Source organism: Prionailurus bengalensis, chromosome B3, assembly GCF_016509475.1.
Source record: "Prionailurus bengalensis isolate Pbe53 chromosome B3, Fcat_Pben_1.1_paternal_pri, whole genome shotgun sequence".
NCBI lineage: Eukaryota > Metazoa > Chordata > Mammalia > Carnivora > Felidae > Prionailurus > Prionailurus bengalensis.
Genome location: NC_057355.1, coordinates 19421420 through 19439597, shown reverse-complemented (window position 1 = coordinate 19439597; position 18178 = coordinate 19421420). Strand labels below are relative to the sequence as shown.

At 48.2% G+C, this 18178-nt stretch overlaps 1 protein-coding gene across 2 annotated transcripts in view; it reads right to left on the bottom strand.

The window, feature by feature from the left end:
- LRRK1 (leucine rich repeat kinase 1) overlaps nt 1–18178 on the bottom strand; it is a 133212-nt gene that overhangs the window by 45906 nt on the left and 69128 nt on the right. For both annotated transcript variants that reach the window (XM_043554805.1, XM_043554806.1), the window contains 6 exons: nt 7321–7547; nt 5992–6119; nt 5699–5862; nt 4739–4876; nt 2023–2135; nt 410–486 (listed from right to left, as the gene is read on the bottom strand). In XM_043554805.1, coding sequence (XP_043410740.1) covers nt 410–486; nt 2023–2135; nt 4739–4876; nt 5699–5862; nt 5992–6119; nt 7321–7547 — 847 coding nt within the window. The remainder of the gene's footprint in view (nt 1–409; nt 487–2022; nt 2136–4738; nt 4877–5698; nt 5863–5991; nt 6120–7320; nt 7548–18178) is intronic.

The following is an 18178-nucleotide window of genomic DNA, read 5'->3' as shown; positions in this document are numbered from 1 at the left end:
CTATGCTGACACCCTGATCTCAGACTGCCAGCGTCCAGAACCGTAAGAACATAAATTTCCATTGTCTAAGCCGCCCAGTCTGTGATGCTTTGTTATGGAAGCTTGAGCTGAATGCAAGACGGTGGAAGCCTTAGTTTCCTCACCTGCAAAATGGGAACCCCAATCCATACCTCATGCTGTGGGCTTTCAAGAAAGGCTCTAACACGTGCACCATATCTAGGGTGGTGCTCGCTCATGGCAGACCCACCCACACAGCAGCTACCAGTCTCATCGGACCGCAAGCAGGAGAGGGGACTTCAGGATACTTGCAGGCCAAACGGGGAGAGAAAAGCCCCATGCAAGGGCGACCCCCGGTGGTGGAGCAGGGAACACCCACCCAGCTGTCTCCTGCCCGCACCGCCTTACACACCTGTCTCCGTCCCAGAACGCTGGCGCCCTCTGGTGGTGAAAAAGGAAATACGCTTTGTTTTAAGTCCGTCTTCATTTCTGCCGGGGCCAAAAACAAAAAAAGGTCAGATTTTGAGGAAAGCACGGCAAAGACATTACTATTTTGCTGTGATTATACAACGCCAAGCCATGCAGAGATAAGGGAGAAAAGTCGATCAGCAGGATGTTTGGGCTCCCCTGCAGCTGCTATGTAAGCACCCATAGCCCCTGACCACTAATTGCACTAGTGATGTTCACAAGTCTTTGGGGGAAAAAAACCTCTAAAGGAGGTGATCAAACACTGGCATGATCAATGATGATTTCCTTTCTTGAGCTTCTCCATTTGAGGCAGATGTGAGCGTTTCTGTGCCTGGCAGGAAGGCCTTTTCCAGTGGCTGTTCCATATTACACATTCTCACAGGAGTGGGGGGCTCTCTTTGGGGGGGTAAATTCTGCTAAGAAGTGGACTTCAGCAAATGAAATTGGGAGTCTGGTCTCCAGGGCCCCAAGGACCAGCTGTGCTCATCCTCAGATTTTCCTGTTTTATTAGAAGGCTTTGGGAGTGATTTTTATTCGTTGGATGCTCATTTTGGCTAGTGATTGGCCAAAATTTTGGAACGGAATGACAGGTTAGGTTGACATGAGAAGGGTCTCCTGGAGCCTTTAAAACTTAGAGATGGCAGGACACTGTTTTGGGTGAGTTGTGCCCCTTTCTTCCAAATTCTGTTTTGAAGTCCTAACCCCCAGGACCTCAGAATGTGACTGTATTTGGAGGCGGGGTCTTTAAAGAGGTGCACAAGGGGCGCCTGGGTGGAGCAGTCGGTTAAGCGTCCGACTTCAGCCAGGTCACGATCTCGCGGTCCGTGAGTTTGAGCCCCGCGTCAGGCTCTGGGCTGACGGCTCAGAGCCTGGAGCCTGCTTCAAATTCTGTGTCTCCTCCTCTGTCTACCCTTCCCGTGCTCATGCTCTGTCTCACTCTGTCTCTCAATAATAAATAAAACATTAAAAAAAAATTTTTGGGGGCGCCTGGGTGGCGCAGTCGGTTAAGCGTCCGACTTCAGCCAGGTCACGATCTCGCGGTCCGTGAGTTCGAGCCCCGCGTCAGGCTCTGGGCTGATGGCTCAGAGCCTGGAGCCTGTTTCCGATTCTGTGTCTCCCTCTCTCTCTGCCCCTCCCCCATTCATGCTCTGTCTCTCTCTGTCCCAAAAATAAATAAACGTTGGAAAAAAAAATTAAAGAGGTGCACAAGTTACAATGAGGTCATACAAATGGACTCTGATCCAATCTGACTGGTGTCCTTTTAAGAAAGTGGAGATTAGGACACAGGGAGACCATGCGAGACACAGGGAAAAGGTAGTTATATTCAGGCCAAGGGGAGAGGCCACAGGAGAAAGCAACCTTGCTGGCACCCTAATCTCAGACTCCCAGCCTCCAGAGCCATGAGGAAATAAAAGTCTGTTGTTTGAGCCCCCCAGCCTGAGGTACTTTGTTATGGCGGCCCTAACACACCAAGGAAGGCACCAAGCCAAGGGTCGGCTTGACTGTGGTTACACGCACATTTTTGAGCTCGCCAGGGTAAGGAGACCCCATGCTTACTTGCCAAATTGGTTTCTGGAGAGATCCAGGGTTTTAAGTTGTCTACAGGTCCACTTATCTTGAGGTGGCAGCACCATGAGCTGGTTGCCCTGTAACCTCAGGAACATGAGGGCCTGGGAAGGAGAGAGACAGAGAGAGAGAGAGAGAGAGAGAGAGAGAGAGAGAGAGTCAAAGGTACCATCAAACACCAAAGGGAGCAGAAACTGAAGAGAAAGGTCATGTGCCTGACAAAATGCACAAATGATTGTAACGGATTCACTTTAGCAAAGATTCCAATAGTGTGGGGCTTCATAGTCTCTTAGAACTCGGAATTATATTGGGGCACCTGGGTGGCTCAGTCAGTTCAGCGTTCGACTCTTTTTTAATTTTTTAACTTTATTTATTTATTTTGAGAGAGAGAGAGTGAGGGAGGGGCAGAGAGACAGGAAAACAGAGAGAGAGAATCCCAAGAAGGCTCAGGGCTGCCCGCACAGGCTCGATGCCAGGCTCAAACTCACGAACAGTGAGATCATGATCCGCGCTGAAGTCAAGAGTCAGATACTTAGGCGCCCTGAGTGTCTGACTCTTGATTTTGGCACAGATCATGATCTCACGGTTGTGGGATGGAGCCCCCCCCCCCAAAAAAAAACCTCATGAAATTGTATCAAATACAGCAAACGGGACAGTTTATACACTATCCTTCCCTCCAGATCAATGGGAGGCAGTTCATTTCAGGCTGAAAGGAGTCCAAGTGCTTCTCAGCGCTGGGCCTTCTTAAGAGTAACAGTTACTCACGGACCCGTCCTGGGAACAGCAGCCGATGCTGAGGGTCCTGGAGGCCGAGGCATCACACCCCAGGGGAGGGGGCTGCTGCACAGTGCTGGGCCCCCCTGCTTCCCTTGACCTCCTCAGGTGATGCCCCTGGCAGGGGCAGGGTGGCAGGGACACAGAGGGTCATCTGCCCCAGCTGGGTGCCCTCTGCTGGCCAGGTGCCTGGCACCACCCGTGTGCCTGCGGTGCCCCCTGGTGACTACCCGGCCCTCGGCCCTCTGTGCACCCACCAGTCACAGAGGGGCACCAACTCTACCCTTGGACTTGTAACGTGTTTTACTTGGGAGTACAGGGGGCAGATTGTGACCTTTTTTTTTTTTTAGGTTTTTATGTTTTAAAGTTTTTTTAATGTTTACTTTTGAGAGAGATAGAGAGAGAGAGAGAGAGAGAGAGAGAGAGAGAGAGAGAGAGAGAGAAAGTACAAGCAGGGGAGGGGCAGAGAGAGAGGGAGTCACAGAATCCAAAGCAGGCTCCAGACTCTGGGCTGTCAGCACAGAGCCTGATGCGGGGCTTGGACTCATGAACTGCCAGACCATGACCTGAGCCAAAGTCAGACACTTAACTGACTGAGCCACCCAGGCGCCCCATATTGTGACCTTTCTTGATGCCACCACTGGGGACACCGACTATCCTGTCCTCTACGGTGGTGGCTCAGCAGTGTGAACAGGCTGCCTGCTTTGAACTCCTTACTCCACGCACTTGTCTCTTCCCTTGTCAAAGGGGGTCCACGCCACCTCCGCCATCACAACCAGCTTGTCACCGAAAGTTGTGCAGGGCCTCCCAGTACCCCCACTGGGAGGGGAAGACCGCAAGCAAACATGAATTCCTCCGGGGCCGAGCAGTAAGGTCCCAGACAGAGTTCTTTCCCTCCTGATTTGTGGCTTCTGGCTCCACTCGGAACCAGAAAACCGAGTCGGCAAGCTGCTGGTGGGAAGAAATGGCCCCAGAGCTGGGGGCTGATACAGGCGATCTCCCCAAGGGCAGAGCTGGGGCAGGGGACTGAGCGTATGGCCCGGGGCCCCCCTGAGGGTAGCAGTGACTTCTGTCCCCTTTGAAACATGCACACCTTGGGGCTTGAGACTCGATGCCCATCCTCCCTGAGAACACACAGATGCAAGGTGCCCTCCTGGCCCTTTTGGGGTCCCTGAACATGGGGGGAAGTGAAGCTTTTCCCTGCAGGAGAACCTGTGGGGGCCCAGGTAGCCGGTGCGGCAGGACTGGGGGCCGAGGCCTGTGCCCTCTGCCCAGGGCTGCCCTGATGCCTTCCAGCAACACTCATCAGCCCCAATCTGGGGCGGCACCCAGAGCCAAGGGATGAATATGATCTGTGCTCTAGGCCTTTAGGGGCTCCCATTCAAGTGGGGGGAACAGGTCTGCATATACCCCAAGATAAGAAAGCAGCCTGTGTTGGTGGGTTGGGTGGGGCGGGGGGACTCGGGACTGTGGCAAAAGGCACTTTCCTGAATTCACATCCAAAGAAGCTTCTAACCCTCAGGAATTCCAGCTGGGGAGGGAGACAGGGGTGGGGGGTGGGGGGGCAATAAGGCCCCACCTACAGTGCTCCCTCCGCTCTGCACATGGGCCTCAGTGGGCCCCGTGGGGGCTGGGGCGGGAAGGACACAGCCAGAGCAGGTCAGACAGAGGGCTGCTGGGCTGTGCTTACAAGTTTCAACCCTGCAGAGTCCTGGTGGATAAAACCCCACGCTCCCCCTTCCCCTTCACATAGCTGTTTTCATTTGGCTCACTTCCTCCCAATCTTTGCTCATAAACATGCGCATTTTTGACAGCTCAACATTTTTTGTTTTTGGTCTCAGAAGCTCAGGAGAAGCATGTGGATTGCACTGCAATGTGGAGCGATTTCCTCACAAAGGCTGAAAATGAGAAATAGAGGGCCTGTTCGACTCACATCGAGCTGGAAAAGCCCCAGGGGGACTTCTTTGAGAGCGTTTTCTGAGAAATCCACATCCCTGAGGTGGTTTTTCCAAAAGACAGCCATTTTGTCTGGTAGAGATTCCAGGGCATTTTTGGATGCTCTACAACATTTCTAAGAGTTCGACAAGAAAGAGAATGAGACATTAGTTAGCTTGTCAAGTGCCGGGGGGCCTAGGAGAAAGACCGTTTCCAAACCTGATATTAAAAATCAGAATGCTACAATAAGCTTCTGTCATAAGTGCAACGGAGTCAAGACGCTACAAACTGTTATTGTCCCGTTTTCCTGTCCTTTTGCCCCAAGAAAGGGACGGGAATGGTTTCCTGAGGGAGACAAAGGTGGCTCATAGTCCTTTCCCTTCATTCCAGAACATCTGGCCCATTGTCCTTGGAAATAATGGCATCATTCAGGACCATGCTCCAGAGAGGAACCGTTTCCCACACACATATGTTTCCACCAGAATGTTAATGCTAGTGACAGAGAATTTCTTGGTTCAAAACCAATGGCAATAAAACATAAATATTCTTTATGGTATTCCATCTGTTTTAACAAGCAAACTTCCCAAGAAGCAAAACCACCATTTAATTGGCAGTGCTGTGGAGGCAGATGATTTCTGCTTCTTTATTCTGATTTCACAGCTATCTGAAAGGAACTGTGCCCCCATTCTGGGGCAGAAGTCTTCCTACACCGGACATGTGAGCTGTGACTGTGGAAAGTTCTATGGGCGTCATGGTGTGAACCTCAAGCCCGGAGCCAGGTGCTGGCTCTCACGTGAGTTACCTGCCTGAGACACTCAGGGGCTGGATGCTCTTGAGGGACACTTCGGAGGGTAAGAGGGGGACAGCAGTGCTACTACCCAGTGTGGCCACCCAGGGGGCGCAAGTGAGCGCACTGAGAGAGCCCTGGGTAATGACCAGCTTCTGGCACAATACTAACCAAAGGGCAGGCCCAGGCATCTGGAAACATCTTCAGGTTATTTCTGGAGACATTCAGATAACTGAGTGACTTGAAAGAATGAAGGAAAAGGGCAGGGAGTTCCGTCAATTTATTGTTAGAGATGTCGAGTTCCTGCAGCTTCCGCAAACCGATCCAGTTAGTGGCTAGGGGAAAATAAATAAATAAATAAATAAATAAATAAATGCATCAGTAAAAAAACAAACAAACAAAAAAGGTCCTATCAAGAAGTACACCACAACAAAGTAAGTCAGGTTACTGATGATCCAACCTACCACTTTCTTCTTCAAACAACTTTTCCAAGTAGTTTTTTGAAGCTGTCAATTTTTGAAGTTTTAAGAGGTGCAAGAATCCTGGTGGGAGATGGGGCAATTTATTGCTGGAAATGTCAATTTCCAGGAGCCTGTGGTTGGGGAAGAAGGAAGGCAAGGCATCAGAACAAAGAGGCAAAGCATCAAGTTTCCGTGTCTCTGCACACGTATTTCTCTTTTCCCCTCGCACCAAGCTAAAGAGTGTGGGTTTTAAATGCAGAGTAGGATTGGTATTGATTGCATTAACTGTGTAGACAAAGAAAATCAACTGTCTCTTTCGTGTGCCCTGGTCTCACTGACTCATAGGGTTGCAAACCTTCCTCAATATATGATAGCAAAAGAAGCTGGTGTCCTGAAAGTTCCTGGAAGCCACAGGGCGGTGCTTTCAGGCATCTGGAACCTGGTTAGGGACCCCCGCTCAGATGGCACTTGACCTTTAAATGTTTGTGTGCAGTTGGGGCACCTGGGTGGCTCAGTTGGTTAAGCGTCTGACTTCAGCTCAGGTCATGATCTCATGGCTTGTGAGTTCGAGCCCCGCGTTGGGTTCTGTGCTGATGGCTCAGAGCCTGGAGCCTGCTTCGGATTCTGTCTCCCTATCTCTCTGCTCCTCCCCTGTTCACACTCTGTCTCTCCCTCTCTCTCAAAAATAAATAAACATTAAAAAAATTAAATGTTTGTGTGCAGCCTTCTTCCTCGTGGGTTATGTCTGACCCTATGCTCTTTGCATAGGTTTGCATAGCTCTAAGGCTCAAGTCCTTCGGAAGATGGGGCTTTGCAGGTAGGTATCACCAGTACATCCATGTACTGCAGGGGGAAGGTGCAGGCCTGTTCCCACGTTCTCCCTCCCCCCCGCAAAAGGAGACCAGGAGTTGCTCACACTATCCACCTGCTGTTAATTCTTTCTGTGACGCCTTTCTCACTTAACTTTCCCTGGGAGGTGGAATAAAAGCTTTGCACCAGCCAGGAGTATTTCAGCATCCTCTGATTCCTGTGTGCGAGACCAAGACTGGATGTCTCAGGCAGGCAGGTCTGCGTGGCCACCAGTGGGAATATAAATGTGGGCCGGACAAACCGCCCCTCTAGACTTCTCTGCGTTCACCCCAAAAAGCGGGGAGGCCTTATTCCTCAGAGCTTGTATAAGGGCAGGCAGAACTTCTCTCCCATTCCTGAGAGTTTGTTTTCAAAACCACAAAGGACACTTAGGGAGTACGTGTAGGAGGAGGGCAGTGGTGGCGGCTGGGTCCAGAGGTCCCCATCCCCACTCTGGGGGGCCTGCGTGGGCCGAGTGCCCACCTGGAACAGATGATTTCATCCGATGACTGCACGCCAGGCAGCTCTCCCAGGTGGTTGTTGGAGAGGTTCAGCTTCCGGAGGTTGATGAGTCCCCAGGGGATGACGGAGGGGAGGGAAGACAGGCAATTGGCAGAAAGGTCCAGCTCTGTGATCTGGCAGGAGATGTCTATGAGCCAGTCTAGATCTACCCAGGGCAACTTGAGATGGGACCATTTCACACGCAGCGCCTGGATTTGGAGAAAGGAGAAAAGCACCCACGGATGGTGAGCCCACGGCCAACATAGGCTTGGGATAAAACAATGGTTTATTCATGTGTGAGTCTGTCTGTTCATCTCAGCTGGAGTCCCTGGACGTCAGGATCTTGGCTGACTTGTAGCTGGCATTGGGGACGTACCTGTTCCCATCTACACCTGTGTCTCACAGGTAATCTCTGCAAGACTCCACCTCACTCTCTGGCCTCTAGAGGGAGCAAGCGTTACCTCTCACAGGGCAGGAATCAGCAGGAATGGCACCTGCTGTGTACAGGGGGGAGGCCACCCACACTTAGAGGAATCTCCCCAGACTGGAGCAGAAGGCTGAAGGTCTTCTGACCTCCCTCCAGGGGCCTCTTCCCTGTGATTAGAGATGCTGCTGCCGGCAACATGGCGGGCCCCATGTTGGGTGCTTTGTGGATGGGCTTGCTGAGAGAGAAAGAGAGACAGAGAGAGAGAGCAAGAGACTGAATACACAATGGCCAGGCCATATGTAAAAAATGGAACTTTGACACACAAGCAGCAACCTGCCCAGAAAACTAACCCCCTTATCTGTAGTAACCAGCCCAGGAAGCCAGCCTGTTCTAAGCCAGACTCATAGGAAGCCAAACCTCCATGGCTAACATCAATCCAGGAAGCTACACAATAGCTTCTGGAACAGTTGAACTCAAATTGCCAGGGCTTGACTCATAATGGACAGCGTCACTAGTCTTTGGCCCTATGTCCAACTTAAACCAACCAGAGAAAGCCAAAATGCTCCCCCAACCAAACATGTAGAACACCCCCCCCCCCCGCCCCGCTTCTATTTAGCTGCCTCCAGCTTTCCCGTTGAGAGCCTCCAGTTGGGAAACACCCAAGGCTTTTCCCTTTTCCCCACTATAAAGCTTTCTCACTCTTCTGCCAAAACACAAGCGAACGTAGTTGACTCCCTTCCTACAGCAAGCTCTGAATAAATCGCCTTTGCTTTCCTCATCGGGTTAGTTTTTGTTTATTTCCACAAGGCAGAGTCAGAAAGGCCAGAAGCTTGCTGGTGTGTGGTGGTAAAAAGAGATCTGGTAAAAAGAGATCTGGTTAAGTACGCATGAACAGGGCTTTTCTCTTTCTTCTGGATTATCAAAGAATTTGGGGCTCAGTTAGGTTTCGGGGGGGCGGGAGGAGGAAATCAGCTTCTGGGCTTGTTTCTCCAAAGCAGCTGGAAAGGCGTATGAGAAAATTAGAGGAACAAAAACCAGGGCTTGGCAGATGGGAAAATGTATTCACCAAGCCCATGGCGGGAAAGACCAGTAATAACTTGGGGTAAAGTTTGCTTTCAAAATTGGCAGCTGCAGACTGCTTCTGTGGCCACTAGATGGTGATAGTGTGTTGTCTTTATCTCCTTAGCTGAGCTGCCAGGATTGGAAAGGGTCGGTCTATCACGCCCTCTCAAAGCTCTGGTCTTTGAACCAGGGGATGAAGGACTGTGTCTCTGTCTTATCTCTCTCTCCATTCACGTGGATGAAGAGGGACAGGTGATGGCATACTGGATTTTAGGACAAAAGAATGGAGTTTTAACTGCAGCTGATTTTTTAAAAAAGACAAGTCATTCTATTGCTGTTTCTATTGTCATTACTGGTCCCCCCACAATTTTTTATTTTGAAAAAGTTCAGAACTGCCGAAAAGCTGAACTTGGACACAGTGAGCACCCCTAAAATGCCCTGCCCCTAGGTACCACTGTTACTCTGTTGCCACATTTTGCTTTCTCTCCTTTCTCTCCACAGACACTTTTCATTTTTTGCGGAATCATTTCCAAGTAAATTAGCGCCATCAGGACACTTAACCCCTAAATACTTCAGCATGTATCTCTGAAGAACAAGAATATTTTCCTAGGTGATCTCCATTATTTATCATTTTCAAGGAATGAAATCGATACGATATTATCAAATCCACAGTCCACATTCAAACAGTCCCAGCCGTCCCAGACATGTCTTTTATAACTATTTTATGTCCTGATCCAGGATCCCATCAAGAATCACACACTGAATTTATTGGTCATGTCCCTTTACTCTTCTTTAAGCTAGAAGAATCCTCATGGCTTTTTATGTCTTTTCCAACATTGGCATTGCAATTTTTCAAGTCATTCCAGTTGTCTCATGGAATACCCCATAATCTGAATCTACTCAATTGTTTCCCAATGTTGAGATTCAAGTGAAGCATTTTTGGCAAAAATCTCAGACAATGATGAGTCCTACCAATTGGACCTCATGCGAGGGCAACTGATGTCAGGTTATTCCCCTGTTGGTGATGCCGGGCCTGACCTCTTGTTGAAGGTTGTGTCCGTCAGATCCCTCCTTTATAAAGGTACGTTTTGCTCTTTGTGACTAATGAGCAAGCTGTGGGGTGATACTCTGAGACTAGTGAGTATCTTGTGTTCCTACATCATTTCATCCACTGATTTCAGCATCCACTGTTGACCCTGGCCTGACTCAGTTAGTACACTGATGGTTGCAAAACAGTGATTTTTCTAAAATGATCATTCCTTCTACACTTGTTACTTGGCATTCTTCTGTGCAGAAGGGTGTCTCCCTCTCCTTTTAAGTATCACTAGGACTCATGGATTCTTTTTTTACTCAAAGTATTGCCATTACTGTTATCATTATTTCTTTTGCTGCTCAGATCATCCCCAGTTTGGCCAGTGGGAGTCCCATCAAGGGGGCTCCTGTGTTCCTCTGACATGTCCCTACATGTTTTGGGCACTTCCTTACTTCCTGGCAAGATAAGGTGCTCCAGTCTCTTCTGGTGCTTTCCAAGCCCCAGCCCTGGAATCAGCCCCGATTCCCTTTAGCAGAAAATGGTATATAGAAACCAAGATCTGGTGTTAGGTGTACCCGCTGCTACTGGGGTGTCACTGCTTCTCAGCCCACTGATCCAACACAGCTCTGTGTTACACAGGAGTCCCTCCTGATGCCTTCATTTCAAACCCAGCCACATGCGCTTCTCCCTAATCTTTCCATAATTCCTAACTGTATCCTAACCCTTCATCTGGCTATTATTGGCTTTCATCTGTTAAATAAGCAATTTGGACCTGATGATGTCTAAGTCACTTCTGGACCCAGGATTCTGTCTGGCTCGTATGCTTCGAAGGACAGTGTTCTCCTACCGGGAGCCTTGGGATAAGGAAGACAGCCAACCCAGGAGCAGGCTGGCAGGAAGGTCACTGTGTCAGGTTTTGCAATGTCAAGTCAAAGAAGGCCCTCCAAGGGCCTGGCTGCCTCCTCTTCCTGGGTTCTTGGAGACACACACAGGTCCCAGGCCCAGACAGCTGCACACAAAGCCAAGAGGGCCCAGATTGCAGTCTGATTCTCCACTCACCCTGTGTGGCCATTCTGGTCAATCAATATCAAGCGGATTGGACTTGAATGGAAACGGCAGCCAAATGTAAGCTGACGAGGAGGCTGATTTGGGTTGATTTTTAACAATAAATCTTAGGTGTCTATTGAAAGTCTCATACATAAAACTATAAGACCATCAAAAGTAAATGAAAATGAGAAATGCATCAGAGTATTACTCTGACATGAACCACTTATGCTACAAATGCATTAGACATCCTTGGCAGATGAGCTTAGGTGTTCTTTCCCCACAATGGCAATCTCCCTCCGGCATCTCCTGCACGTTCTGGGAGTCCAGAGCTGCAGCTTGTAAGTGCATGAAGGGCAGGGACTTGACCTCAGAAGACTCTGAGCCCTGTGTCTGAGCCCCTCCAGGTGGGGGTCTTGGGCAAGTCGTGGTGGATGTGAATATCATCTTGGGCTCGGTCTGGCTCAACTCCCTTTATATGAACTTGCCTGCTGATTTTGTACTGTGCTAACTCAAACCAAGGGTCATCTCCTATGCCCTAGCGGGTGTGGCCTGTCCAGAGCCTGGTCCGCGTGCACCTCCCTGCAGAGCCTTGACTGACAGTCTCTGAAGGTCAGCAGCATGCCTAGCATGTACCAGACACTAAATAAATGTTTGTGCACTGACAAGAATCAAACCACCGAGAACCGCAGTCCAATCCATATTCACACCTCTAACCAGATCGATCATCCTAAGATGTCAAGGTCTGCTCAGAACCTTTCAGGCTCCCCACACCCCCCGCCTGAATGCAGCAGGACATCCAAGCTCCTTCCCTGGGCAGCCCCACACTGCTAGTCTCCCCAGCCTCTTTCCAGCTTTACACCTCCCTGTCTCCTACCTGCCCTCTGCTTGCCCTTTGCGCTTCTCTTGGCAGAGGGTTTGTGGAGTTAATAATTTGTTGTAGGTAGAAGAAGTTGGGGGATGGGCATGCTCCCAAGAGCAGAGGATTCAAGGCCAAGGATAAAGCGCCAATTAAAGCACAGCAACAGCCTGTTCATGAATGAACCACATGGCTCAGAAAGTGGACCCAACACTGAAATTCCTAGGTAGGCTGTGGGGGCCAAGGGAGTGTGGCCTCGCTGTCAGTAACTGACTGTCCCATCTGCCAAAGGGCTGCTGGGGCTGCTGATAGTCCCCCCGGAACGTGCGTTGTTTGGTAACACTTGGACACTGTGGCAAACACATTGTGGGCGCTGACTTTTTTTGTAAAAGTTTCTTCCTGAAAACTGGCCTCCTGTTGATGGTGGGTGTCATGAGGTCACTCAAGGACCAAGTTTCTGCAGGCCTGGCTGGCCGGCCTCTGCCTTCACACTCTGCTCTGCCACTACGATGAAGGGGGCAAGAAACCTCCTCCTGGCTCTGCACCCCACTCCGGTTTCTCTCCCTTGGAATTCACAGTCCTCTTAGCTCCTGTCTACATCCTACTTGTGCAAGCTTCAGTGCAAGGACTGCCTTCCTCATCCCCAACCAGGGTCTGCATCGCCTCCAGTTACGTGACAGGGACACCACCTTGCTTCACTTGCGTTTGTACATTTAGCCACGTTTGCTTGAGTACTGTGACGTGTAAGCCATTCTGTGAGCACTGGGGCAGATGAGAGAAATGGCTTACCAAATGGAACCAAGGCGCAGGGAGATTATGGTTTAAAGGACAGAAGTGTATGTGTGTGTGTGTGTGTGTGTGTGTGTGTGTGTGTGTGTGTTAAATATGCATCTGGTCGCCCTAACTCATGGGTTTCTTTTTTCTTTTTTTTAATGTTTATTCACTTTTGAGAGACAGAGACAGAGCATGAGCAGGGGAAAGGCAGAGAGAGAGGGGGGTGGACACAGAATCCGAAGCAGTCTCCAGGCTCTGAGCTATCAGCACAGAGCCTGATGAGGGGCTCGAACTCATGAACCATGAGATCATGACCTGAGCTGAAGTCGGATGCTCAACCAACTGAGCCACCCAGGTGCCCCTAACTCATGGGTTTCTTGATCTTCATGGACTATGAGCAGGTGATGCTGACCACACAGCCACGAAAGAACACTTGTAGGGAAACCACACGTGCTTCTTTTTGGGGGCACTGTTCTAGCAGAAGAAAATCATCAGTAACAAGTGAGTGGCTGTGTGCCATTGAATTCCCCAGACATGAGGAAGAGGGGGAAGCAGATGCTGCCAGTTCCTAATATTTAGCTCTTTCTGGGTCTTACACCCGCCAGAGCTTCTGCAGGGTTGAAATCTGTTAAAGTCAAGCTCCCAGAGAAGTCAGAAAAAGCAGAAGTCTGAAAACAGGAAAACACACTCAGAATATAAACATCCTTGTGAAAAGATTTCTGGGCTTGGGAGCTGCAAATAAATGTGTGAGACTTCTACCTGGTCTTGGGTTGGTGTGAAAACTTTCATTTACAAAAATTATTTGGGCGCACAAACACTGTAGGGTGCCCAAGCGTTTACAGAACAGTGAAAGGAGTCTAACCCACGCAGAGTTAAGAAGATAATAGTACACGTCACATGGAAACGGAGCCGGGTAAGCCCCGAAGCCTTCATTACTTACTTGTGTTTAGTCCGGGAAGGATCACAATAAACAAGGTTCTGGGGGACAGAAGCCAGCAATTGCATAATGAAATCCATGCACGCAGAATCGCAAAATCAAAGACAGCTGGATGCGGAGATCCCCCCCACCCCAATTCACCAGCACTGTGGTTAAGGCACCCCCACTCCAGAGCAAACAGACGGATACGTGTTCCCATTTGTCCTCAATCACGAGCCCTTTAAGTTTCGGGCCAAAGAGAAGGAAGTACTACTCTTCCAGGAGGCACAGTGTGATGGCTTAGAAACATATTTCCTGGGACAGTGGTAGTGATTAGAATCGAATCAAGAAGGAATAGGTGTATGTAAGGGCATGGCTCAATACGGATAGTGATGTTTGGGGTGCTTCTGTGTGTATGAAAAACCTCCTTGTCCCGTAGTGGAGGCTGCGGTCCAATTACCCGCCTTTACACAATCCTTCTTAAAGCCACCGGACATAAAATGTCACGGTGAGAGAGCCAGTGGACCACAATGATATCACTTATGGTTGCTTTTATGTCAGTGCAACCTTTATTGGTGGAAGAAAAATAATTGGTAAGTGGAGGGCTGTGGTCTACAAAGCTTTCAGCCTGGTTTTTAACGTTGACAGTTGCAGGTTGGTGGGGTGGGGGTGGGGGGTTGCGCCGAGGGCCTCTGCCATTGGTTAGGTGGAGAGCAGCCTCACCAGAGTAGAGGTTCGATGTTACATGGTTACTTGTCTCTGCGGGGCCCACAGAGCAGAATTCGTACCTCTTCTCCCTGTCTTGCCAATTCATCGTTTCTCTCAGTTGGTCAGCATTTGACCTGTGGCCTATGGTTAACTGTGTAAGAATCTTCCCTCCTAGAGACTATAAATTCCTTGAGGTAACCGACTGGAGCTCCATGACACTAGGGAATGACACAAAAAGGCAGCTTCTTGAATTAGTCTATTCAATCAAGATGTACATGTTAAAAGGGGATGGGGGAGGGGCATGTGGGTGGCTCTGATGGTTAAGCATCTGAGTCTTGATTTCAGCTCAGGTCATGATCTCATAGTTTGTGAGTTCAAGCTCCACGTTGGACTCTGCACTGACAGTGTGAAGCGTGCTTGGGATTCTCTCCCTCCATTTCTCTCTGCCCCTCCCCTGCTCACACATGTTTCCCCCCGCCGCCCCAAAATAAATAAATAAACTTAAAAAGAAATAAAAGGGGATGCAGGATAAATAGAATCTTCTAAAATGTATTTGTGAATCCTTGGTCAACATAAAACTCAAGCCCTTCTTTCTATGATTAAGCGAAAATTCCTGGGATGATGGCAGAGGGGTCTTCTCCTTGTTGAACCAGCCAGAAAGACAGGAACAACTTTCTGATAGGGAAAGGAGCAGTCAGGGCAACCAGACCGCTGCGGAGGCCACAAAACCAATGGGTCTAATCTAAACAGAACTGACTTGCTAAAAAGCCTGAGGAATAAACCCAAAGAAACCCTAAAAGTGAAGATGCCTGCAAATGTTTTCTGGGATGCCGGACTGTGAGAGGAGGTCATGGATGACAAGGGTTTGGCTGGACAGAGGACCAGCATGTTGGGGACGGCAGCCCTGTCCCAGAGTCCTCGTGCGCGTGAGGGCTATGACACATAAGAACCGCCTGTGCCTGCCTCGTCATCCCCGGGGGGAACGCTCCATGTGAGACCTTCCAAACCCCTGCCGCTCAAGTTCCTGCCAGAGTGTAGGGCTCTCGAGAAGAGAGGGAACATTCAGCATGTAAAGGTGAGCAGGACACTGGATGTCTGCCCATGCACACAAAGTGGGCACGAGTGGTGGACCCAGGTCAAGGGCAACAGAGCGGAGGCCACAAGGATGGTGTTATGAGCTGAACTGTGTTCCCCATAAAAGATACGTTGAAGCCCCAATCCCCAGTACCTCCAAATGCGAGCTTCATTGGAAACAGGGTCTTTACAGAGATAATTAAGTTAGAATGAGGTTATTAAGGCGGGTCCTCATCCAAAATGACTGACTGGTGTCCTTCTGAAAAGGGGAGACTGAGTCACAAAGGCAGATACATGCAGAGAGAGGACGGTGCAAAGACGTGCAGGGGAAAATGGCACGTGGCTGGGGTGATGGGTTTACAAGCCAAGGAAAGTCGCAGACTGCCAGCTACCACCAGAAGTTAGGAAGAGGCAAGGAAGGACCCTCCCCTGGAGCCGAGAGGGAACAGAGTCCTGCTGCTGACATCTTGATGTCAGACTTCTGACCTTCAGAACTTGAGACAACACATTTCTCAACAACCAGTGTCTGGTACTTTGTTACGGTAGCAGTGATATAGAAGATAACAAGTGAAACGAAGACTACAGAAGTCAAGACCTGAGATCTTGGAACATTCTATCAACAGAGGCCCACACATTAAAAAAGGAAAACAAAGAAACAGAGATTCTTGAAGTCCAAGAGGATGCCTATTGAGATAAGTAGATTAGAAATATGATAAAAAGGTAAGGGAAAGGACAGCAAGATCGGTCATGAAATTAGCAAAAAGCCTGGGAGGGCTCCACAGTGTAAAGGAGCGTTTCAAAATGGACCTGAGAATAACTACAGGGAGTAAAGGAAGGGACAGATAAAGAGAAAGGGGAGGTCAGCCTTCTTTCCAGACTCAGGAGGAAGATTAAGTTAATGAGGCGGTTAATGAAATGACTGAGGAAAAACAATGTAATCTGTTCTGAAAAAGCATGTCTGCTCAAAATGCTGCAATATCAGAATTAGTATAGTGGTTCGCTGCCAATACCATTCAAGACAAACAAACACAAGGAAATATTACCATAGAAACCAGATCAATGGGAAACAGAAGTACCAAAATAACTTACAAGCAAACCAATGATGGCATGTTCAACAGTCAACACGGAACTGTCTGCTGCCTCCAAGGCCACAATCAAGGTCAGACTGTAGGGAAACCGTCTGGAAGTCGAGCTAGGATCACAGGATGACACATTCTTGGTGACTCTCTGCGATGCACGTACCGACTTTCCTGCCCACTCTTTCGGCTGACTCTCACAGTAACCTTGTAAGGTCAGGCACCATTTGCCCATAAAGAAGTTCAGGGAGACAATCTGCTCAAAGGTAACAGAACCAGGATGGCGATGCAGGTGCCCAGTGCTCTGTCTGGTCCCATCCTACCATACCGCCATGTTCCCATGGCCGTGGAAAAGCTGACACCGTTTCAAAGGCATGACGAGAAATAACCAAGGCTCCCTGATAGTAATAAAGATACCCGAACAACCCCCACCCCCAAATACAGCCATGCTAAGTCTTTGTGCTCCAACCCAGGGCAAAAGGGAAAAGAAAAACTAATGAAAATTGAAGAAAAGTACCAGCAGACTAGGACAGATCCACTAAGCAAAAAATGAAGCGAGAAATTCTAGAGGTACACACCACCATAAAAATGGGAGACACCAATGGTAGGAGGCAGGAGAATGAGTTTTGTGTTCAAATAGATAGGAAGGTGCACATTTACTGATTAAATTCTGAGTGTGAAGGAAAGGTAAATAGGAAAATGGAAAAGGAAAAAAGGGAGCAGGGAGAGGCAAACATCTCTTGAGACAGAAGACAATATCTTATCTCAAGGCCACGGCAAAGTACAGGTAGAACCAAGGATGGAGGCAGGATTAGAAAGAAGGTGGCCAATTCTTTGAACATGAAAACACGCCCTTTTAAGTAATGCGTGTGTGGCAGAGAGAAACCAAGTCACAACAGAATCTGTTTTTAGAACAACAAAAACATTACAAGTAATGAAAAAGAAAACGCACAACTCTGATCAGAATTGCAAAACGAAAAAGTGAAACGTTGTAAACCAGCCCCGCCCAAGTTAGAAAGCTAAAAGAAAACAGGAAAATTAGACCAATTAGACTAAGCGTAGAAAAACAGGAAAATTAGAACAAATAGATTAAGCACAGAAAAACCAGAATGAAGTGAAGACAAGGAAGATAATAAAGCCAAGATAAATAAAGCCAATTCAAGGGCCTTTGAAATAATAATAATAATAATAATAATAATAATAATAATAATAATAAAGTCAATAACAAAAGACTAAATTAAAAAAAGTTTAAATGTACTTTTAATAATGTGAGAATGAAAATGATAATCTGACAACCGTGTAAAAATAATGTTTAAGTTATGGAAGGTGTTGTCCTTGGCCACAGGTAACAAACCAAATAAAGATGTTGAAATTCCAGATTCACTTTCAAAGATAGAAATTCTCAAAGTGACATAAACAGAGAAAAAACAAAATCATGTACATAAGACAAACAAATAAGGAAAATAACTAGTGGCTCACTGCCCAAAGTTTCCTAATTCAATATGTGTCTTTTTAAGTATTTTATCCCAAAGTTTTAACTTTTATTTTTTTATTAATTTTAAAAAATTCCAATGTAGCTAACATACAGTGTTATATCAGTTCAGGTGTACAATACAGTGATTCGGCAATTCTGTCCATTACTCAGAGCCCATCAGGACAAGTGCACCCCTCAACCCCCAACACCTACTTCACCCATCCACCCAGTCACCTCCCCTCTGGTAACCCTCAGTTTGTTCTCCATAGTTAAGAGTATCTGAACGCCAAAAAGTGTTTAATAAGATTTATCACTTTTTCTTCACTAAAATTTTTTAAAATAAAGAGAAGGGTTTTTTTTTTCTTTAAACATTCACTGTGTTTTTTTTTCCCC